The following is a 22,527-nucleotide window of genomic DNA, read 5'->3' as shown; positions in this document are numbered from 1 at the left end:
CTGCTCTGAGGATTAAGTGACATAAACATCACAAGTTGGGAACAGTGTCAAGTACACAGTCAACCCCCAGTGAATGTTCGCTGTTACTATTATGGTTTAAGCTACAGGGACACACATGCATGCAAACAAATATGGAAAACGGATCTGAAACTAATGGCAGAGTTATTAAAGACAAACAACCGATGCTTTAAAATCCAAATTAGACAGTCTGTATTCTAAAACACACACACACACACCATCTGTACCAATTAAATACAATAAAGTTGAAAGGGGATATAAATTACAGTTTTTCTTCTTTAAACAGACAATAGTAAAATACTACAGTCAGCTCACTATACACATAATTCATGACAGCAGCTTTTCCTTAAAATCTCCAATATCTTACCCATTTACTGACGCTAAGAACTTGAAGGAAACAGGTACAGCAGGCTGTACACCTCCTCTGGCTCCCACAATACATTTATTGCTGTACATCCAGGCCAATTGTACAGGCATCTACATGATAGGAACACAAAGTACTTTTGGAAAAACTTCCGCACACATACTCCTTCCGTCTCCATCGGTAAGAGCATCTTACAAATGAAGACAAGGACAGCAGGTTGTCTGTACTCAATCATCTCCTGCAAAGACAGTGAAGTGGGCACCCGTGAACGGTATTTATAGCTCATTCCAACTCTTCAGCATTTTCCCGAATGTAAGTAAAATAACAATGGCAAAACCACACCACAACAAAACCTACCAATCCCAAACAAAACCACAAAAAGACGAAAATCAACACCCTCTCCTCCCCTGAACCCGACGCTCGGCATGTCCTTGTGTTTTCTTAACAGTAATACTGCTCCGTGCATCCCACCTGCCTGGCTGGACTGAACCAAGGTACCAGTAATGCTGGGGTCAGAGCCCCCGTCACTGCCAACGGCCAGAATACCACGTCACATCAGCAGGTGGCAGGCCAGGTGGAAGACCAAAGATCGGGGCTGTGAGAGTGTTCAGTGTGCTTACGAAACCAGGGACAGAGAGTGGCAGCACTCAGCCCGGCGGCCAAGGGGAGTATGGCACCCAGCTTGCAGTAAAACACGTTTGTACACATAAAACAGGAGAGGACAGCAGAAACGTTCAGTCTTATGTAAGTTCTTTGGTTATAAAGAACGGCATCCTGTAACCTTAGCTGCAGAGAGGGATTTGCAGCCTCACTCTTAGGCGATACAATCTTTCTCATCTGCTCATGTTCTGAGAGATGGCCCAAGTTTGTAACAAAGTCCAGTACCTTACGATTCTCTACAAACCACTTTTATCCCCATTTTAGTGTGCAGTCTCGTCTGTCGCCAGACATACTATACATACACATTTCATATACATCATATATATTATTTATAAAAAAAAATTAGAGCATTGACTCCAGATTCTACAGTAAGAACCAATTAAAATTGTACAAGAATAAAGTCTGTTTGAATCTGTGGAGGTTTCTACACAGTGGGGGTGTGTAGTGAGTGCAAACAAAAATACTGCCACTTAATTCATCCAGGATTTTCGGTTCTCTGGGAAAAAGCAGAGGTTGCTGGTTCAGCAGAGTGACAAAGCGCTGCCCTTCCCTGCTCTGGAAGGGAGCGGAGGTGGCCCCAGAAGCGCACGCACGGCTTCTTCATGCTGGTCTGAGGTCCGACCGGGCTGCCGCAGGTTTTAAAGATGGGGCTGGTGCTCCCACGAGGCTACCGGAACACAGATGCTGGGGCCTTCGGAGGAAGGGCGTGCTGCCTCTCACCGAGTGCCCGCGCTCCCCTGGAATGCAGAGGCTGGTGAGTTCAAGCTCCTGTCCCCCCCACCCTTCCCCACCCACAGGGACCACCCTCGGCCAGGCCCTGCCCACCCCACACCAGGGGCTCTTCCTGCAGGGACCCACAGGATCCCATTTGCTATGGAATCAAGTTCTAGAATTTACACCCTAGAAGGGAGAAACCTAGCTCCAAGGTGAAGCTTCTAGGAAAAGTAATGACAGTAAGACCCAAAGTTAAAGTAAAAACATGTTATTTCTGGGTCCACGTTCTCAGTCATACCAGGGTAAGAACAGAAGTCAAACTTTAGTACTTAAAAGTTCTCAAAACACTGTCAACATAATCTATTAAAACCAATATAACAAAAATACTAAAGTAACTTTTTTTAAAAAAAGAAAAAAAAAATCCCCATAGTCCCACATTACCCTGATACAAAAACTATTTTTTGTAAATTCAACTTTTAAAGCAAGATCTTTGGCAGGGACACGCTATTCCAGAGCCTTTTGAAAGCAAAAATTAGGTACTGTTCCTGCTATTGGACAAATAACCCAGGCACTGAAACAAGGTGGGGGGGGGTCGCTGCTCCTCCCTCTTCTATGGGCCATGCTTCAAACAGTGCAGCCCCCAGACATCCCACCCGTATTACTTTAGCAGAGGGGTTTGTGAAAATCTTATCCCCCTCACTGCACCTCATACTGAAGCAAAATCTTAGGTTTGGAGGACAGTGACTCCCAGGAATTTGAATTTTTAAGAGGCACCTTCACCCAACACCCCCCAGTGAGTCTACTGTGTATTTAGGTTTGGTAAATGTTGTTCTAAGGTGAAGACTTAACCCCTGGACTTCCTGACCACGTTCTTCCTGGGCTTCTTGGAAGGACTAAAAAACTGAGGCAGGACAGCAACATGGATTCTGTTCAAGAACAGTATAAAGGAAGCTGAAGACTTTTAAACAAATGAATGTTCGGTTTGCAAGAACAGTAATGAGCAACTTTATTTTATTTTACATTTTGTTGGGGAAAGAAGACTTTTTTTGAGGTGTAAGAGACCGCTGTTTGGTTTTTGCAGTTTCTGTATGCATATGCTGTATAAATGATCACATACTGAAATTTTAAAGACTAGCATGGAAAACGTGGGGGTAAAGAGCCACCAAACTGGAATGATAACTTCCTCAGCAAAACAGAGAGACTGAAGGGCACCCCAATTATCTTCTCCGTCACCGAGCTGCTTTCTGGTTCTGTCAGCTCTTTGGCTAATCCTGGAGCTCCCCTATCTCTCACACAGCTACAGCTGGGGTGTGGGACCCCAAATGGGAAGAGACAGTGGTACCCAGAAGTAGATAATCTCTTATTAATAAAATTCACTATTTTTCTTAGGAATATTGGCAAAACCCACTTTGTTCCAATATGAAAATGAAACACTATAATAAACCAACCTGGGTAACTTCCAAACCCCAAGTTTGAATTGCGCAGGATTTCACCTACACTTCCCCAAAGCACTTTTTATCCTATGGTTCCAAATGTCTGTATTTTAACAAATCTGCAATGCATGCCTCCCCCACACTGAGCTTTTCAACCTCGCTGAAATTGCTGATAATGATAGTTTAATTGGAAGTATTTTTTTAATGAGACATAAAATAATGGTAGATCTAATCATCAGAAAAATCACAGATTTGATGACATATGGTATATGCTACCACCAAGATATTCTTGGGATGGTCAGTAATTATATGTTTCAGGGAAGGAACACAAGATCGATCGACTGATCCCTACCCATGTGAATGCTTAATTCAACATGAACCCATACACCAGTTTAAAAAGCCACTAGTCCGCTAGTATATTTCATAGTTCCACTGTGATACAAGCAGACTTGGGGACTTGCTCCCCGACCCCAGCCAACTGGGCAGGATGTGAGCCTGGTCCCCCGGTGGGCTCATCTTCCCTGTCAGAAACACCTGAATGAATCTCTCCTCCTAAGTCACTATTTTCAAGGACCTCTGGGAGTTGGGGCCCAATTAGGTGCCCTCATTGATCGCCCAGGACCCAAAGGACTGCCCCTGGAATTTATTACCTGGTCATTCTCTGCCAAAGAACACAGCTGGCCAAGGTCCTGTGGCCCATCTGAGACACTCTTACTGTCCAATGTATGTGGTAGGTTCCTCCTACTTGAAAGTTCTCCAGCAGAAGGGTCTGTCAAGCCATCAAAATCTTTCCCATCTGACACTCCCATAAACTCTGTGAAAGAATGGTCCTCGAGGATGTTGGTGGTGTGCTCTATGGTCACTTCCCTGGGGCAGAATCCTCTGGCTGGCTGGCCGTTTTTGCTGGAGCAAGTCTCTTGCTCGGAACATGAGCCGGTCCTACAGAGCGTTTTGGAGCTTTTCTCAGGGATGCTTTGGGATGGTGGGCTCCCTTTGGCTAAGGCACTATTTTCCTTGAGTGGCACCGGAGTCATCTTATCCTTTACCGAGCCTCTTTCTAGTTCTGTCAACTCTTTGTTTGAGGATGGTCTGAGATCATGCACAAATGATGGTCCGGCATGTTCGCTGGAGTCTGCGTCCTTCGTCTGAAGGGCCAGCTGGTCTGAGCTGTCACTAGAAGGGACCACCATGTCAGACAGGGTGGCGTTGGAGGCACTGTGGGAGAAGTAGCCACTGGTGATGCTGCTGGTGGTGGGACTGCGGGCCACTTCTTTCTCCAGGACCTTGGAGTTCATCAAATCCACTTTGGAAGAAAACCACTCTCTGTTCTCCAGGCTGGCATTGTAAACACTGAAGTCAGCAAACTCCACAGGCACGTAAGGCTGCGAGCTTATCAGCTTCCGGTTAAGAGCTTCCAGATCACTGTCCTCCTCTTCAGAGTCCTACAGAAATGAAGCAAAAGTCAGCCGTGAGCTCCTTATAGCATGTGTACTGTTGAGACAGGTTGTAAGTGCTCTGCTGTTAAAGGCATTCACCTTCACATGTTTAGTGTTTTTTGTGTTTCTGAATTTGGTTAAGTCTAGTCACCTTTTGTGGACACAGGTCCATTATCCTCAGAGGTCTGTGAGTGTGAACCCAGTATCATCCAATATGAAGGAGATTTATTTTTTTCTGTGCTCACTCAATGCTGATAATTAGAAACCTTCCCTCCCCTGGTTTAAAGGAAAGGACGGAAGGAAGTTCAGTGGACTTTTAATTAGTTCCTCGCAATTAGTTTTCAGCTAGATGTGTTTCCTTTCCTAATTAAGTGAGTAGAAGGGCAGCCAGAGGCAGAGAAGAGCTGCCGTTTCATTTGTTCTTACAATCCGCACCTTGGGGAGCAAAATGCAGGTGAATAAGATGATTTGCAAAAAGTTTTCTGAGCTATTTTATGGCGAGGAAGGGCAGTGACACAAAGACACCCCTCCCCCGCAAGAGCAAAAGGGCAAAGAACACGATTTCAACATCCATTCTCAGTATTATACTAAATAGTGCAAGTCTGTAAAATACTAAACTAATCTGACTGTTTACTAGGGCTTCTGAGAAGCATGGATAGAGAATTTGACTAGCAGGTGAGGAAGACAGTGAGATTTAAATGAAAATCTCCTTTGTCAAATAGTTTTAGGTCCTGTTTATAAAGATTGGTGGACATGCAAGTGTGAGCATTATCAACTTTCAGTCTCTCTCGCTGAGTGAAAGATTCCTTTATATTTGGTGGGAAACAACGTAAAACACACGGCATCTTATTTTCAAATAAAAATCAATGAAATTATCTAGTCATTTAAAATTAACGTCATAAGCATCTGATGCCATTGCAAATATTCCTTTTCTCTTTTAAAATGTGACTTTCATCCGACAAATGTTCAACATCCATTACATGCCAGCCATTGTCCTAAGAACTGAGAATACCAGTGTTGAGCAAAGACAGGCATGGTCCCTGTCCTCAGGGAGTTACAACTGTGGGTCCTCGCTCTAAAAACAATCCTGGATGATGCCTGGGTGGATGAAATTTCATTCAGTATAACAACAGGGTCACTGTAAAGACCTAGAACCAAAACATTAACCTAACTCATTAAAGTGTCATTTCAGGGGAGATAGAAAGAGAAGCAGGGAGAGGGGGAGGGAGAAGATGATGGGGATGGAGAGCAGATATGGCTGATGGGAGTTTACAAGTGGAGAAAAATTTCATCTACTTTATTCCATAGCAATATTTTCTATCTTGTAAGATGCTAAATACCTAAAAATAGCTTAATATTCTTCAGTGCTTCTTGGGTTTTAAAATGACTTGAATACAAATTATTTAAAAGCATCAGGAGCCTTAATTCCTTGGCTATTAATCAAAGGTGACTATCAAATGTCAGTGATAAAGTTGCAGAAATTAGCAAAACAAAACTTTTAGCAACACTAACCTTGCTATCTTATCTTTAGCTGCATTCTAATTAAGTAGCACAGTTAAAAAGGGGGTGGGGTAGAGAGATCTTTTCCCGGGGTTGGAGGGAACACTGGTAAAGGAGCAAAAATTGGACAGAATTACCTGAATCAGTAACTTTTGCTGTATTTTCTAGATTCCCTACTTCACTTATTTAGACTCAAAATTGAATTTTAAGTGTTTATTCCTCTTACATTTCTTTTTGATTTAAGCTGCTTTAGTCCCCAAAGCCCAGGAATCCCTAATGCAATTAATTACTAAGAAGTTGTTGCAAGGAAAACCAAATTTGAAGATGCGGATTTGTAACTCGGGGCCCCTTTTATGCCTGAAGTTATTTCTTCTGAACACTGAGGGAAGGTCTGTCATCCTAAAACACAACTCTGCCAAGTGAAACATTCACTTGTGAGTTTAATGTGTAGAAATAGGTATACATTTATTAAAATCCCAAAGATAAACAATTATTCCTAAAGGATTAGAATGACTTTGGCAAAATGGAAGAGTCTACAAAAACCCTATGAGATGAAGTTCAAACAGGGATCAGCACGTAGTTATGCAGTTGGGGTAGGGATAGGGGTGCGAGAGTGACCCAAAGAGAAAAGTGAAAGGAGTAGGGGCAAGTAGTTCCAGAAGAAAGAAAACTGAGGAGCGAGGAATCATTCTCCAGCATGTAATAAAAGGAAGCATAAAGTCTGTAAAGTTATTGCCTTCAAGGAGAAAAGAGAGGACTTAATTGATTTAAGCTGTATTTTAAGGGAATTTGGTTAGACATTTTATACCAGAAATATTATTTATCACTGTATCTTAAAGGAGATGAAGCATCTTCCTACTATGTCTGAAGGACCGAAAAAAAAAATGAAAGCTCTTCCTAAGAGTGGAGTATGGCGTCAAGTTCTCAGGCTTCTCTATGGCTACAGCCTTCACGATTTGATTTTTGAGATTTAGTTTATGCAGCTGATACCCACTTACAGACAAAATACCTTGATTTTAAAAAGGGATCAAAACCTACATTAAAGCAGTGACCTTCTGCAAAGACGTTCACCCAATTAAAGTCATTTTCACTCCCACTGTAATCAGAGAGATGGTCTATGTTTTCGGGAAGACCCCATAGGCCGAGGTTCCCCAGGCACTTCTGTCCATGGTATTGAGGGCAGGGCAGCCCCTTTTAAGAAGCAGCAGGAGCAGCAGGGTGACTGCATCTGCACTGCCTCTGGGAGCCCCTGGAGTCACTGGGGCCAGCCCAATTCTGCCAAGGATGGGGCCTTAGTTCTCATGCTCTTGTTAACTGTGAGACCTTGGGTAAGTCACTCAACAAGCCTTGTGTTTCTTCTGTAAAACAAGAGACATAAATCATATGCTGCCTATGCAAGATCTAGGAGAGGGCGAACTGACTTTCTTTCTGCTCTTCTGTCTACTTCATGACTTAAAAAGAGTCTCCAGAGGCTTACTGTTGCCTATACTTATTCATGGGAGACACAAAGTGCATTTGTGTATCTTCTCAAATTGATCAGATAGCAACATGTTGCTTTAAGAATCAAGCATAGCTTACACAAGATCTTATGGTAGCTAACAGAGAAAAAAATGTGACAATGAATATATATACGTTCATGTATAACTGAAAAATTGTGCTTTACACTGGAATTTGACACAACATTGTAAAATGATTATAAATCAATAAAAATGTTTAAAAAAAGAATCAAGCATAGCTGTATTTACTATACTTTCTGTGAAATTACATGTTACTTTGGTAATAGATGGGCTGTAAAATAAAAGGAACAATGTCTTGATATTGCTTCTCAAAAATGATTGCCAACTTACTTGATCAGAGTGAACCACTGATTGACCCTCTAATTTTTTTCAAGAGTGGAAAAGGAAATAAAGTGAGTAGGGAACACCGGCATAAAGCAGTTTATACCCATTTATAAGAGGAGAAATAAAATGAAAGCTTCTCCAAGAGAAACTAGAATGTCAAATCAAGCCAGTAATACCCTTAAAATCTACCAAAACATCCTCGAAAAGCTGCTGTCTGAAATATATCAGTCCAATGGTTTTGGAGGTGAAGAGCAGATGGAGGGCTAGATTTCTCAGGAGCATAGAGGCAGATCTCTCAGATAAGAGCCCAGCAAGAAAAATGGTACCATCAAACCCTGCTTAGTGGGTTTCATGGTGTGTTTGATCACACAGAGTCTGCTACTCAAAACTTCCTGCATCAAGAGAATCTGGTTCCATCCTACTCTCTGCTAGCTCAAAGCCCTGAGACAGGTTTTATTTTAAAATAATAAAAGGAAAGGAAAGAAAGTAACTATGAAGCAAACTGTGAACAGTGGAATGAACTATCTGCCGGGGCTGCCCCAGAAGGGCCATCTAGCAGTCCCACGGTGGGGTGTTCTACCAAAATGTGTTGTTAAAACAGGTTTAAATTTAGTGCCCATGCACTGTGGTGAGAGGTGCCACATCAAAGACAGATCTGAGCAGCCAGAGAACGAGCAGGAGTGACCACCCAGCCACCCGGCCTTGCTAGCCCTGTGCTGCAGCAATGATTAATTAAGCAGGGGGAGGGCAGACAAGTGACTGAGCAGCTCATTGAGATCAGAGAGATGGAGAAGCAGCTGTTGATATGCACCCTTCTCCGGCAGGAATGAGGGTGGGAACTTTGGAACAGAAGGACAGGGAGAACACAGGGACAAAGAGGAGAAGAGTGACAGAGAGGGGAGGGGAAAACGGTGCCTCTTCTTCCCTCCTCAGTGGACAGAAGGAACAAAGTCATTTATGAAGCTCCCAGCGCCTGGAGCAGGCAGGTGAGGTTCCAGACCGCCTCACGCAGTGTGTGTGACCACATATTCTAGGACTGTTAAAGGGCCTCACGCCGACGACCCTTTGGAATGGGTCTGACATGGAGCAGCCGGGAAAGGAAACGTCCCACGCTCTGCGCACAGAGCAGACCATGTGTGGACAAGAGCATCGAGCTCCAAGCTGCCTCACGTCCTCAGAGTCTAGGAAACCACAGGAGAGTGAAAGCTGAGACAAAATCAGGGAATTCTTTCCAGGCCTGAGAATACACAGTTTTGTTTTTACATTGAGGTATCGTTTCTAATCCAAAGTGCCTGGTACATAGCATCTTACAAACTATTTCTTGAATTTGAAATTTGAAAACCAAGTGCTAGGGAATGAGGCTTTACAGGTAGAGTTTCAACCTACCTGTGGGAAAATACAGATAAGCAATCCTGAAAGCAGGACTGATACCAAGGGAGTCGGGATCTATTTTGCCAGCAAATTAAAAGAGGCCACCTGAGCGGTATGGATGATGGGCGGTGACGGACTGTGGAGCAGCCACAGACTACAGAATAATCTTGGCAATAGCATCAGGCAACATGAAAAAAGCTTTCAAACACACCCACAACTAAAGGCATGACTACTTACTCCAAGTGAGTGCAATTCCTCTAGGTAGATTAACTTCAGAATCTGGGCAGTGTGTATAGGCACATTAGAAAGATTCAGTGTTAGTTAAAGTGATCTCTGGGTTACACCTTTTAAAGACTAGAATCATTACAAGTGCCTTTTCCCCCTTTTTTGAAGCAAATTTATACTAAACAAATTAATCAATCATTTAGAAAAATCACAGGTCACAGCCATGTTCATGCAAAATTTCATTACCAATGATCATGTGTTGTTTTTTTTTTTAAAAAAAAGCCAAGATCTAATACATATCTTAATTTCTTCTAAAGTATGTGGATGATTGTCTGTGATGAAAGGGCCTTAAACCCACCACCAGGCAATATGACAGAAACGGTTCCAGCACTTACAATCTTCTTCTCACGTTTGCTATTGTGTTCTACTGGCATGCTGCCATTGCTTCCTGGGGGTACAATGCAGCCAGGGTTATGTGCCTGAGATGGAGGCATGCTCTGCAAAGGTTAAGACACACAGACGCATCACACACAGGAGACGACGGCCCAAATACACATTAAGTCCGTGCAAGTTAGAAAAGCAACACCAACACTTCTACCACACGCAAGTAGTGCAGCAAACAATTCTGCAGGCTTGAGTTACATTACTGATGAAATCGGACAGGACTACGCGGATTCTACGGCAAATAGCATTGCTGGATTTATCAAATTGGAAAAAAAAGCCTTTAATACTTTCAAAACACCTAGGGAACACCTCTTTCTCACGTAAAGGTAATAAACACTTGGGAAAAAGGCATAATAAACGCAAAGAAAACAAGGGCAGTAACGACAAGCAGAAACTTCTACTCTGACCCTGTGTGCCTGAGAAAGAGGTATTCCAGGACAGGGTCCATGGAGCGACAACCCACACACGTCAGCATGCAGCTTCTGACTTGTTAATGCAAACCGTGACTTCTCGGCAGGCGTAACGAGTCCACTCTATCGTACACGGTGTGGACAAGTCAAGCATTTACCTCCTGGCTTAGAAGAGGCCTGGCTTCCAGAGCTATCCTCTTCTTATGCTCCTCTTTTACAGGCATTAGGGGCTTGAAAAACTTTGGCGGCTGAGGAGAGAATGCTTTAAAAGGGCTGACTGTTAAGGCATGAGGATTCTCTGACGTACAACCTGGGGAAGACAAAAGGCATGGGTTTTCAGGCACAGAGCACTTTAACCAACACACGGGAAGCGTGGTACTGACTGAGCCACCAGGATACCCGGTATGACAAAGAAATCAATGTGCTAATACAGTTGACCCTTGAAAAACATGGGGTTTGAATTGTGGTGGGTCCATTTACACGTGAATGTTTTTCAGTAAATACACAGTTTTTGCATCCGAGGATTAAGGAGGGCCGGCTATGGGACTTCAGTGTACGCAGGGGCTCCTGGAGCCAGTCCCCCGTGGATACTGAGGGGTGACTGTATGTGGCTAAGCATTAAAACAGAGATAGGCAAAATGGAGATGTAGCTACAAAGTTACAGTCATCAAAGGGCTGGACAGCGACAAAGAAATCAGAAACCAAATCTTCTACCTTCTTTCAAGATCCAGCTTAAGCACCACTTAACCAGATCAATTTCAACTTGTGCTGATTTTCTATTTCTCTGATTTCTCAGAGCTTTTATTATCTACACATACATTCTGGCACTTTGTCATTTACTAGCTTATTTTCTATATATCTCATTTCCACAGTTGGATTTTAAGATCGTAGCACCGTTTGGTATCTTTCACTATATATAGGAAGTAGAGGCTCAATATTCACTCAATGAGTATATCCTGTGAATATACTAATATTCTCAATGAGCATATGCTGTGCACATACTAATACCGAATACTGCGTAAGTTTTTCTGCAAGCCACTTGTTCTCTCAAGCCACCCTGCTCCATATGCCTAAGGAAGGACAGCTCTTCTTTCTCACTTTTATTCATTTCTTACCCTTTGCGGGCCTCTATTTCTCCTTCTGTATTTTCCCCTCAATTCACTGGTTCAATGGCACGGGGAAGGTAAAACACAAGGGCTCAGGTCACAGAGCTAATTTACATATCCAAAGAGCGCTGTTCCCTTCAGGGCACTGGGAGATTACATATTTAGGTAGTAATGCTGTCACTGATCAAATTCATTTCTGGTATCGTTTTTGGAATTCTTTCAGTAATCAGATACATGTTCTTCTAAAACATACCCTAATTAGAGTACAAATCCATGATGGAGGTAGACATTCTTTTGGTAAGGAATAAAATCTAACCAGAATGTAATGAGATTTGTGTGTGTCTCAAAACTGACCTCAAAATCAGGAGATAACATATGAAATGTGACCTGAAAATTCTAAAGTGTTACACAAAAAGCCTATTATAATTTGGATGCTATAATGGATACAAAGCAGAAAAAAAATCAAATATGTGGACAGGATAAGTTCTAATCAAGAAGACAGTTTTGTTCTGCTCCAGAGGCTTCATCGGTGCCTTCCAGGAAGCCCTCTCCTCACCTCTGACTGGAGCTTCATCCCTATGGCTGAGAGAATTCCCACCTCCTTGGGTCGTGAACTGAAACTCCTGAGGTTTCAGGACTGGGACCAGGACTCACAGCTGAAAGTCAACGACCTCAAAAAAATGTTGGCAGACAGATGTTTCTGCCCACTCTGTGAAAAATGAAGTGGTCCCCCTGAGTACAACCGTACCCTGAATTGTATGATGTATAAAATTCTTTTGTTATTCTGAAGTTCTTTTGAAATATGGAGAGAATAAATCAGCACTACACCAAAAAAAAAAAAAAAAGACAGTTTTGGATCACTTAGCATTTAGCAAACTAGAATTTTAGCCTCCCATCTTTTTATATATGTCATCTCTAAAAGAACACGCCCCCATGCTTTTCCTAAGAAATTATAAAGAAATAACACAGAAAGCCAATCTCACCACTACCTTCTTTACTTCTTCGAGGTGAATCCCTGGGTAAAGTTCCATAACACGATATGTCCTGGTAACTGGGGCTACAGTCAGACATGTCTAACTGGTTCTCTTGCCAACCCTACAAGGTAAAAACATGCGTTAACTGTAAGTAGTCCCTCTAAAATGAGAAATAGAGCCCAGATTGGAATTTTTCTACTTTTTAGTGGCAGTATGTGCTCTTCTTTATTTTTATTACACAATGTATCAAACATGTAGAAAAGTACGGGATAATATGACAAGTGCTGTCATAACCGAGGTAACCTGGAGTGAATAAATGTTGATAATTTATTATACTTGTTCAAGAGTTTTTAGAAATCATTACAAATAGAACGAAATTCTCTTTTCAACCCCTATAGGTCCCATTCATCCACTTTTATAAAGTTGGTTATGTATCTAGGGAGACCAGATAATTTAAAGACCAAACCAAAACACTTTTGAGAGTAAACCTGTTCTATTAATAATTTCTCCTGGGTACTAGGCATAAACTGGGACTGCCTCAGGCAAACGACTTGAGATTTAAAAGATTCGAGCCAGCATAAGATATTGGTACACTAAAGGGAGAAAACTTCTCTTAAATATTGTATAAGCTTATTTAATCTTACTTCAACTTCTCAGGAGATGGCTATCTCTAAGGACTAGATTTTCAACTTCTTGAAGACATAATCTGTGTTTATACTTTTGAATCATCCACAGTCCCTAGTATAGTAATTCACATACATGTTCAAGAAATATTTGAATAAGATAATGCCGCAAAATGTCCTTAATTTCAAGTTCCTAATTTTCCCCATTTGAAATAATTTTGACCTTGCCATGGTAGATGTATACCTTAAGTCATTTAGACTTAGACCCATAAACACATAAATATTTATTCAATCATGTGTGCTGTCATCCTGATATGGAGAGTATCACACTAAGAAACAATGTAACACTCAAAGTGCACAGCAATTTCACATCAAGTATTTGAACTTGGAAATGGACGTGTGGAGACAATGATCTGCATTAGATTAAGATGGAGTGTCCAGAGATTTTAAAAACACCAAGATACCCTAACTTTCCAGACTTAGATTCTGCTAATAACCTGGCCATGCCCACAGGTACACACTTTATCATCATCGTCAAATCCAGAAAGGTCTGGTCGACTGGAGGAGACCTATAAGAGATGAACGGTTTTATCAATGTGGCTTATATATTTAGCATAACTAACTAAATAAAATATCACATATACAGTTGGACGCTGATTTTCCTTCCCCTCTTTTTTCTTCTAACATTTATTATTCCCTTCTTTATTTGAACTTATTATAACTGTATTCTAACATTTGTTATTACCTTCTTTAAAAATATTCTGATTTTCTTTTTCTAACTTAAAAAATTGTATCCACAAATATTTCTCTTTAACTGGAACTGCTTCCTTCAAGTATTGGTATATGTATCTTTTTTTATTATCACCTAGTTCTAAGCACATCTTAATTTCCATTATGATCTCTTTGATGCCTAAATTAATTAGAAGACTTTTTTTTTTCAATTTACAACTGTCTGAGTCTCTTACTGTCAATTTCTAATAACTGAACTGTGGTCAGAAGTAATGTGTATGAAAGTGATTATAGGGTTTGCTTTTCAGCTTACTGTAAGACCAGTTTCATAAATGTTCACCATGTGAACATTTTAATCATTATTTGGCAATTCTTGAGAATGGGAGGGCAGATAACAGTTTTTCTTGAGAGAACATGACTTTTAGTCTGCTGCTTCTGGAAAAAGCCTACTTTGAAGTGGTCCATGGACTGCTCTGTCCTTTCTTCCCATGATAGCATCTCCCTCCACTAGGAGCAGGTCTGTCATTTGGATTTTCCAGATGGAATGATTGAGGAAGGTAATAAAAAGAAAGAGACAAGGCTCTGCGGGAGGGTCTACATGGAGGTGGCCAGCGCCCTCTTACACTGATGGGCAGCACAGTAAAATCCATCAGCACAGCTGGAACGGGGCATCTAAACAGACTCAAGAGCGGCACCAGGACTGTTAGCTGATTCTTCCATCCTTCAGCCAGCTGCATTCCACTTAGATCTCAAGAAACTTCTTTCAAGGACATAACTTTACAGAGAGAAATTTGCAAGACTGCCCTAAAAGCTCGGTCACAGCACCTGTAACGGCTCTCTGGCGTGCTTCCCTAGAACAGAGGAGTGGGGTGCCGAATGTTCTGTTCCCACCTGTAAACCCCAACCTGAGGTCCCCTCACGTGCCACACCCCGAACCCCGAGATACATCACGTGGGCAGCAGGCCCTGGCGGGGTGCTCACGTTGTGAACGTTTGGCGTGCTGAGGCTCCTGCGCAGGTGCCGGGCCTTGGTGGAAAGGGCTTCCTTCACCGTGACCGCCTATAAGTTTGAAAATAACATTTACTGTTCTTCCTCTGCTGACAAAAGTAATATATGGTGGCAGTATACATTGTGGAAGATTTAGAAAACATAAAGATCATTTCAATCCTATACCCCTCCCCCCATATAGATAACAAAACTGGAATCTTACTGTATCTATTCTACTTTTTTTCTCTTTTTTTTGGCTTAATCTATCAAAAACATTTTTCATAAATAAAGCCAGGAAAACTGCTCAACTAAAAACATGTTGTGGATTTTTAGACAGAAGGGCAGAGAAAAATGTGGAAGAAATATTGATAAGTGTATGTCTCACTTGCAAAAACTACAGTCAACTTTTATGCTATTTGTGCTTCACTCGCGCAGCAGTTTGGGGAGAATTTCTCCTAAAGGAAGACTTTTCGGACAGACGCCAGTCTTAGTCCTCTTGTCATTCAAAGCACACTTCACATGACTTCAACTAATGACACCTCCCGGGTAGTGCCACTACCTAACGGATTATTTTCACCTGAATATCCCGCTTTTCCCACAGAAGTTAACCTGGGCCAGAACTTAGGGAGCCAGTACATGGTTAGGCATGTGGACTCTGGAGTCAAGCTTCTTGGGTTTGTATTTGACTTTTGCCACTTCTTAGCTGTGTCATCTTGGGCAGGTTGGCTAACTTCTGTCAGCCTCAATTTTCTTATTTATAAATGGGAATTATGATAGTGTTTACCTTACAGGGTTATCTCAAAGATTAAATGAAATAATGTATCAAAATGACAGGCTCACGGCTTCAGCAGGAGGTATTCAATAAAATGTATTTAAATTTTTGTTACTATTTTGTCAAAGTGACTATCTTGTCTAATGAGATGGCTACTCAAGTTTTCCTTCTCTGATAGATTTAGAGAGAAGGTGTTTGGTAAATAAATACATCCTTGTCTGTCTGGGGTGGAAGCTGGTCATTTCACCCTCCAGTCCAGATGCTGCAGGTACTCGCCTGCCGGAGCCGCTCAAGGCTCAGAATGTTCTCCACCTGCAGCACGCCCCGGGTGTACTTCTCAATGTACGTCTCCCCGTCTGCCGTGCCTTCATTTTCACTCCTTGCTGCCATGAGGGCCAGTGTTTCCCGGTCCTCAATCTCCTCTGTTGCCTGGCATGACAAGAAGGCAATTAGAATACATTTATATGAACAATACTCTTCTCAAAACTGTGGTGAGAAGACGATTTAATAACCTTTAATGGGAAAAAAATAACGAAAACGAATATATGCATGTATATGCATAACTGGGATACTGTGCTGTACACCGGAGATAGACACATTGTAACTGATTGTACTGCAATTAAAAAAAAAAGTTTTGAGAATTAATGCATTCTCCATTACTTTGATAACTTTACAATATAATATACACTTTACCTTTGGTATGTTGGATACTATTTCATAGGTTACACCACAGGAATAAAATATATTTTTCAATGATATTCGCCTCTTCAAACTCTGGGTGAAACTCTGGTAGAAAAGGAAAGCTGAATTAAGCGATGTGGAAAATATAAGTTGTTTAGTATTTTACAAACAGTAAATGCACCATCACTTACTATGTTTCTGATACACACACGATACTTAGCAAAACAAACAAAACAAAATTCTGAGCTAAAAAAATCCTTGTCTCCATCCTAAAGGACAATAATGTCCAGCTGTTATTCAGCGATTAGAATCCAGGTGTTTTTGTTTTTGTTTTTGTTTTTGTTTTGTGGTTGCTCCTTCCTCCTACTTGCTGTCTCCTTGATCCAGTTGGGGTTTCATCAGTCTATCCTGGCAAAGCCAGAAGAAAACTCAGGAGCAATGTTGCTGACAGCACCTCTGAGATGAGATCTAGGGAGGCATCAGGTTAGGAATTTTGCCCTGGTTTTGTCACTAACCCGCTTGGACCTGGCATTTAGCCTTTTTCAAACAGTGAAATGTCATAACTCCACTGCCTCGTAGGATTATGGGTCTCAAATCAGTCCAGGTGGAAAAGTCCTTTAGTGGATGACATTCACCTCTGCTATCCTCATGCTCTGTTACCTTTGATAAATGAGGCCAGGACGGTAGCAGTTTGCACAGCCCCTGTATTAATGCCCCAGAACACTGCTCTGTGATAGAAGGAAACAGCTTTGAGTTCATACACGCAATGGCAGAATCAGGCCGTTACTACCTGTTTGTTGTAAATATTGGCCGCAATCCGTTTTCGTAAGACTAGCTCCATAGCAGCTGGGTGGCTGAGCTGGACTGTGGTCTTCACGATCAGGTAAATTCTTTCATTCTGTGGGGTGACCCTATTCAAGTGGATAGAATCATGCACCGAGGAGTCCCAAGAGGCGGTGGCTAAAACCTAGGGGGAGGGGAAGCACGGGGCCACGGAAACAAGACAACTCAGGTGTTGCAGTTTTACATCACACACTAGAGAAAGACAGTAAGGGCAGCTCTACTGAATCCCAGATGTTTTTCCTCGCCTTTTACAACACCATTCTATTCTTTTAAAGTTCCCAGTCCTCTTCCCCCATGCCCAGACCACAGCAGTTTAATGGGAACACAGGCCCATAGGCATGTGCACTAACCTGAAGCCCTCTGAGAGGATCTTAAGGGCCACTGACCTCCTCATCACTGTGCTTTACGATGGGCAGGTAGAAAAACTGGCTGCCATGCTCCTTGGGGAGGATGGAGTTCACGCCTGATGCATGGGGGCCCACGAGCTGCTCGTTGGCACTGAGGTCATCCGCTGGCCAAGTGCAGGGCACAGAAACAAAAGTGGGCGGAAGGTCAGATTTTAAGCAAGCACCCAAAATTTTTAAATACGCTTTTTACAGATGAAGTTAACATGCAACATATTTTTATTTATTTATTTTTTCATTTCTCATTCAGCAGTTGAAACTGAGATTCCTATGCTCACAGCAGCTTCTATCTTTTACAGAAACAACCCCCGGAGCCAAAAAGGTGCCTCTGTGACTCTCCCATAAAATGGACTGAATATATTCTGTATGCAGTACTAGAAGCAAATATTTTCACTACATAAACACACCTTAGAATTTTGATGCTTTCAGATGTCAATTGCTCCTACAACCTAGTGTTAGGTCTGTTGTCTACTTACATAACTTACACTAAAGTAGAGATCTGAGTGATTAAATGATCAATTTAGAATCAAAGTTCTGAGCACTTACGAGAAATCTGAAGACTATCTTCTTCCAGTGCCCTACCCACTGTAGGAGTCACCCTTCACAAGTCTCTATATATAATCATCCAGCCTTTGCTTGTATACCTCCAACCACAGGGAACTCACCACTTGACAAGGCAAGCAGTTTTTTAAAATGCTCACAGGAAGAGCCAAAGCCAACCTCCCTATGTCTTCCATTCATCCATTACTGGTCTTCCTTCCAGAAGAGAGGTTTTCAGACCATGCTTTGAGGATCCCAGGGGCCCAGCAGGAGGGCCTGCCAGAGCCCGCCTGTCCCCAAACTCAGCAACTCTGCTGCCCTACTCCACACATGTGGTTCTGTTCACAATTTCACTTTGAAAATGGATTTCACTGCTAAAACACATTGAAAACCCTTGTACTAGGTGTGACCAAGTTCAATTTAATTGCTATAGTAAAGTACAACCCTTCATATAGGGTTGCAGGTGATCATGTTCTGGAACCAGCACTGCTGGGGGTAGGGAGCCATGGGTACCAGTCAGCAACGCAGACTCCTAGGCACTCGCAATGAGTTGAGATTCAGAATCTCTGAGGGTGATGACTTTCTTGAGTAATTTCCATGCCTGTTAACTTTCTGAGCAGTAGCTGCTCTCACGTTTTTGTATGCAGTTTTCAATCTCTCAAGTGCTCTCTTTTTAAGAATAAATTTCCACTATGTCTTCTAGTGTCATAGTTTTATGTATTTGGTTGAACTAAAAATGTCACCTAGTTAAGGCATGTGAGTGATCAGAGAAGAAATTTAAGGATCAAAATACGGTGGGTTTGAATAGATCACAAGCCGGGATTCACTGTGATAAGCCCTGCAACACCAGGTGTCACCTTACCGTTCAGATCTAGGAAGAGAACCGGGATGTGGGTTTCCATTCCAGGCGGCGGGATCCTAAATGTAACAACAATATTTAATCACAACGAAATATGTGTTTTATATCTTGTAAGATAATCAAACACCACAGAGGCATGGAAGCAGAAGAGAAACACCGTATAAATGAAGCATTTTCACATTTCTTGACGTCCCTGTTAACAGAACTCATGGGAACCACATGACTTACCCAGAGAACTACCACTTAAGTGAATTATACGAGGTTAATTGAAATAGATTATTCGAAGCCTTTCTGAGAATAATTCTAGTGTCGGGAAGAAGGGAAGGGGCTGTAGTTACTGGGGGCACAGGGGACAGGATCAGAACCCAGGGGAAGTAAGCAAAAGGGACAATATTTAAAAAGCTCAAAGGAAGAGAGAATGAAAGATGTGTGGAAGGAGGCAGGTTGTGTGCAGAAAAAACCAAACTGTATTGTATCAAAAACGGACCCCTCGGCATCAGAATCACCTCAGGAGACTCTTACAATGAAAAGTCCTAAGACTTTCTCTTCCACATCAGAGGGATGGGATTCCGGACTCGACATTTCACAAACACTCAAGATGCTCTGAAATTGGAAGAAGAACTGTCTGGAGAGGGACTCAAAGAACAGGGCAAGCCTGGGAACGAGCTGGCTGTTTATAGTAAGTGGCTGGCAGGCACACTGCATGTGACCGACAGGATTCCAGCACACAGGGGACTCTGCAGGGAGAAACACCAGGTTACAAGTCACAGTCCCAGGAACTTGGATTTTCTAGTTTCATAATACCATGACATCAACTACACGTCCGTTTGTCATTACAGACACAACTAACATCACTGATGTCTCTACGCGTATCCAAGAGAGACTGTCTGGGCAAGTATACCCTGTGTTCAAAAGGAACCTGATTTCTCTTTAATGTCGAGAACACATTCTTGTAAAACGAATGAGAATGAGAATAAGAAGCAGCAGAAGCAGTTACATTTAATGAATGAGCACTGTGGACAAAGCATTTTATATATATATAATATATACATATATATAAATATATGTATTTATAATTATATATATAAATGTATATTAGAGATATATATCTAATCCTTACATCAAGTACCAAAAAGGTTGCTCCATTAATAGATTAAGAATAAAGCCTCTGAGAAGATAAGGAAACTTAAGATGTTAAGTGCTACAGCTGGAAGCTAAGTCCAGATCCATCTGGCTCCAGAGCCTAAGAGAACCTGCTGTTTCTTCTGAGTATCAGGACTGACTGACTAATCGACTGACTGACCAACCATTGTGTGTGCAGTGCTGAAGTGCTGACTCTACGTTGGTGATCAAACTGAAGAGGCACGAGGGCAAGTAGGAACATATGTTCCGCCCCTTTCAAGTATCCTTTGGAAACACCCTTCTTTCAAGCCAAGATAGGAGAATTTCTGGAGATCAGGAAACCATGTCCAAACTGCTCTCGCCAAGGAACTGAGGAGTGTGGTATCTGATTCCTGGCCAGTGACACATGCTCTCTGGCTTCCTGTGAGAGGAAGGAGGCTTGCAGGGGGCGGAAGAAGGGGGAAGGGAGCACTGGAGCCAGGCAGCCCATGGTACTTAACACTTCCTGTAGCCATCCTGGAAGGTCACTGATACGACTCGCCGCAGGCCACGGCACCGGCCGTCAGGCTTGCGCAGCAGGAAGGGGGACTCACCAGTCGGCAGGCGCCCCGGGGATCCCGCTGCCCGGCGCGGGCACCAGCACAGCATTCCTCTCCTCCGTCAGCCCCACCCACTGCTCCACAAGCCGGGCTTCCCGCTCCACATCGTCCTCCGTCTTCTCTGAAGGACAAAAGGAAGGGATGAGCGCCAAGAGGGAGAAAGTACTACTTCTAAGTTTAAAATAAATCCACTTTCACTCGGTGATGCCCACAAGTGGCTTAAACACCCATGATGTCCCAGAAAAGGATTGGAGGCTTTGAAGTCTAAGCTCAGAGAGGCTAGGACACACGCCTAATGGACCATATGCCAGGAGGAGTAGACAGAGCGCTGGAACAGAGGTTAGAAGACCTGGGTTATTTTACAGGTTCTATGATTTGGGAAAGTTATTCAACAGATGAGTCTTGGCTTCCTAATTTGTCAAACAGAGATAACACAAGTCAGGTCTACTACTATCAGACGGATCAAGTGAAATCATGGATGTGACCTTGCTTTATAAAACTACACATCACTTGATAAGGACAGACAATTAAAAAGACACCATGTACCGTACTCTGCAAAACAAACTGATTTTTCTTCATGCCTGTTATAAAAGGGATATTTTATATGATCTATTTTGAAAGTTCTCTTACCCTAATTCAACTCTGGAGCCACCTGGGCATAGGCAGAGTGAGTTTTCATTAGCAGGCTGAGCACACACGCAAATGGAGACCACGAGCGGACCGGGGGGGCTGAGATGTTTTATGGAGGGAGAATGTCTGCTAACTTCTGCATGAGGGGGATTAACACTCATAATGTGTCCTTTGGTGTAGAAACAAACATGCTGAATGAATCATAAAGCCAGGATGAGAAACCAGGGTGTAAAAGCCTACTTCTACTCTAGAATCCAAGTGGCCGTGGCCAGCACATGCAATCCGAACCCTGGCGCTGGGGGGAGGGGAGTGGAGCTGCAGGCTGGCTTCAGGCTGCCCTGGACGAGCCGAGTGCACGGCCGCCGCCCAACTGTAGTCGGGGCCGACCTGCCAAGGGCTGTGGTTTCAGCAGTGACCCTTTATCTGCTGTCAGTCCCAGGTTCTGAGCCCGGAATACCCCATCTGGAGATGTCGGCATACTGATGGCATTTGCACTCATCAAAACAAAATTGGAGTTTAACTTTTAGTGTCACAGTTAACTCCAGAATTTTATGAAAACTTATTGTTTTCAAATTCAGAGCCTCCTTACACTAACCCTGTCCGGTAGGATTCGCTAATACCTATAACTGTTACAAGGCCAAAACACAAAGATACTGTTGTCCAGCTAAGGGAGGAAACCAGCCTGACACCATTGTCTAGAAGTGAAAAAGCTGCTCCCAGCAAAGAGTTTAATCTCACATACCTTTTTTATTGCTGACTTTTTTAATCTGTTCATCTAAGTATTCTCGCCGTTTAATGAGGGCATCAGACCACCTCTCTCTCACACAGTTTAAGTCTTCTTCCTGACATCAGGGAGGGAAAACATTTTCCTGTAGAGTGCATAGATAACTATTTCTTTTTCTTTAAAAAGATGTTTAAATTGATTAGGGAACTTTTCATTGGGAAAGGCCATTGAACGTTGCCGTGGGATTAATATGCCAGAAAGCAGAGAGGCCTCAGGAACACCGCATGCTGACTGAGGATCCCATTACTCAGAAATCGGAGCCCGTGGATTTCCAGAAGGATAATTAAACTTAAAAGCAAGAGAAGCTCAAACTACACCAGCTGTCTGATGAGTCTTCATGTGGTACGTGCATGTATGTATTTAGGTTGTAGCTATGCCTTTGAAGCGTTTGCGATTCTAAGCAGAAGGACACCATCAACAGAGCCCAAATCACAGAACAGCAAACGGAATGGAAAACG

The 22,527-nt window shown here is 42.6% G+C and overlaps 1 protein-coding gene across 1 annotated transcript in view; it reads right to left on the bottom strand.

Annotated features, from left to right (window-relative positions):
- Window positions 1-3,301: 3,301 nt before the first annotated feature.
- Window positions 3,302-22,527, bottom strand: part of KIF13A (kinesin family member 13A) — a 171,558-nt gene continuing 152,332 nt past the window's right edge. Inside the window, 14 exon segments of the mRNA XM_072945616.1 lie at window positions 3,302-3,832; window positions 3,834-4,631; window positions 9,958-10,059; window positions 10,575-10,726; window positions 12,512-12,617; window positions 13,641-13,688; window positions 14,830-14,907; window positions 15,884-16,036; window positions 16,301-16,393; window positions 17,079-17,255; window positions 17,518-17,642; window positions 18,938-18,993; window positions 20,650-20,776; window positions 22,028-22,127. Of these exon segments, the coding sequence (XP_072801717.1) occupies window positions 3,794-3,832; window positions 3,834-4,631; window positions 9,958-10,059; window positions 10,575-10,726; window positions 12,512-12,617; window positions 13,641-13,688; window positions 14,830-14,907; window positions 15,884-16,036; window positions 16,301-16,393; window positions 17,079-17,255; window positions 17,518-17,642; window positions 18,938-18,993; window positions 20,650-20,776; window positions 22,028-22,127 (2,154 nt within the window). The 3' untranslated portion in view covers window positions 3,302-3,793.

The sequence above is a fragment of the Vicugna pacos genome, chromosome 20, assembly GCF_048564905.1.
Source record: "Vicugna pacos chromosome 20, VicPac4, whole genome shotgun sequence".
In the NCBI taxonomy this organism is placed as follows: Eukaryota; Metazoa; Chordata; class Mammalia; order Artiodactyla; family Camelidae; genus Vicugna; species Vicugna pacos.
The sequence above is the reverse complement of the archived record's forward strand: the minus strand, read 5'-3'. Positions and strand labels throughout refer to the sequence as shown.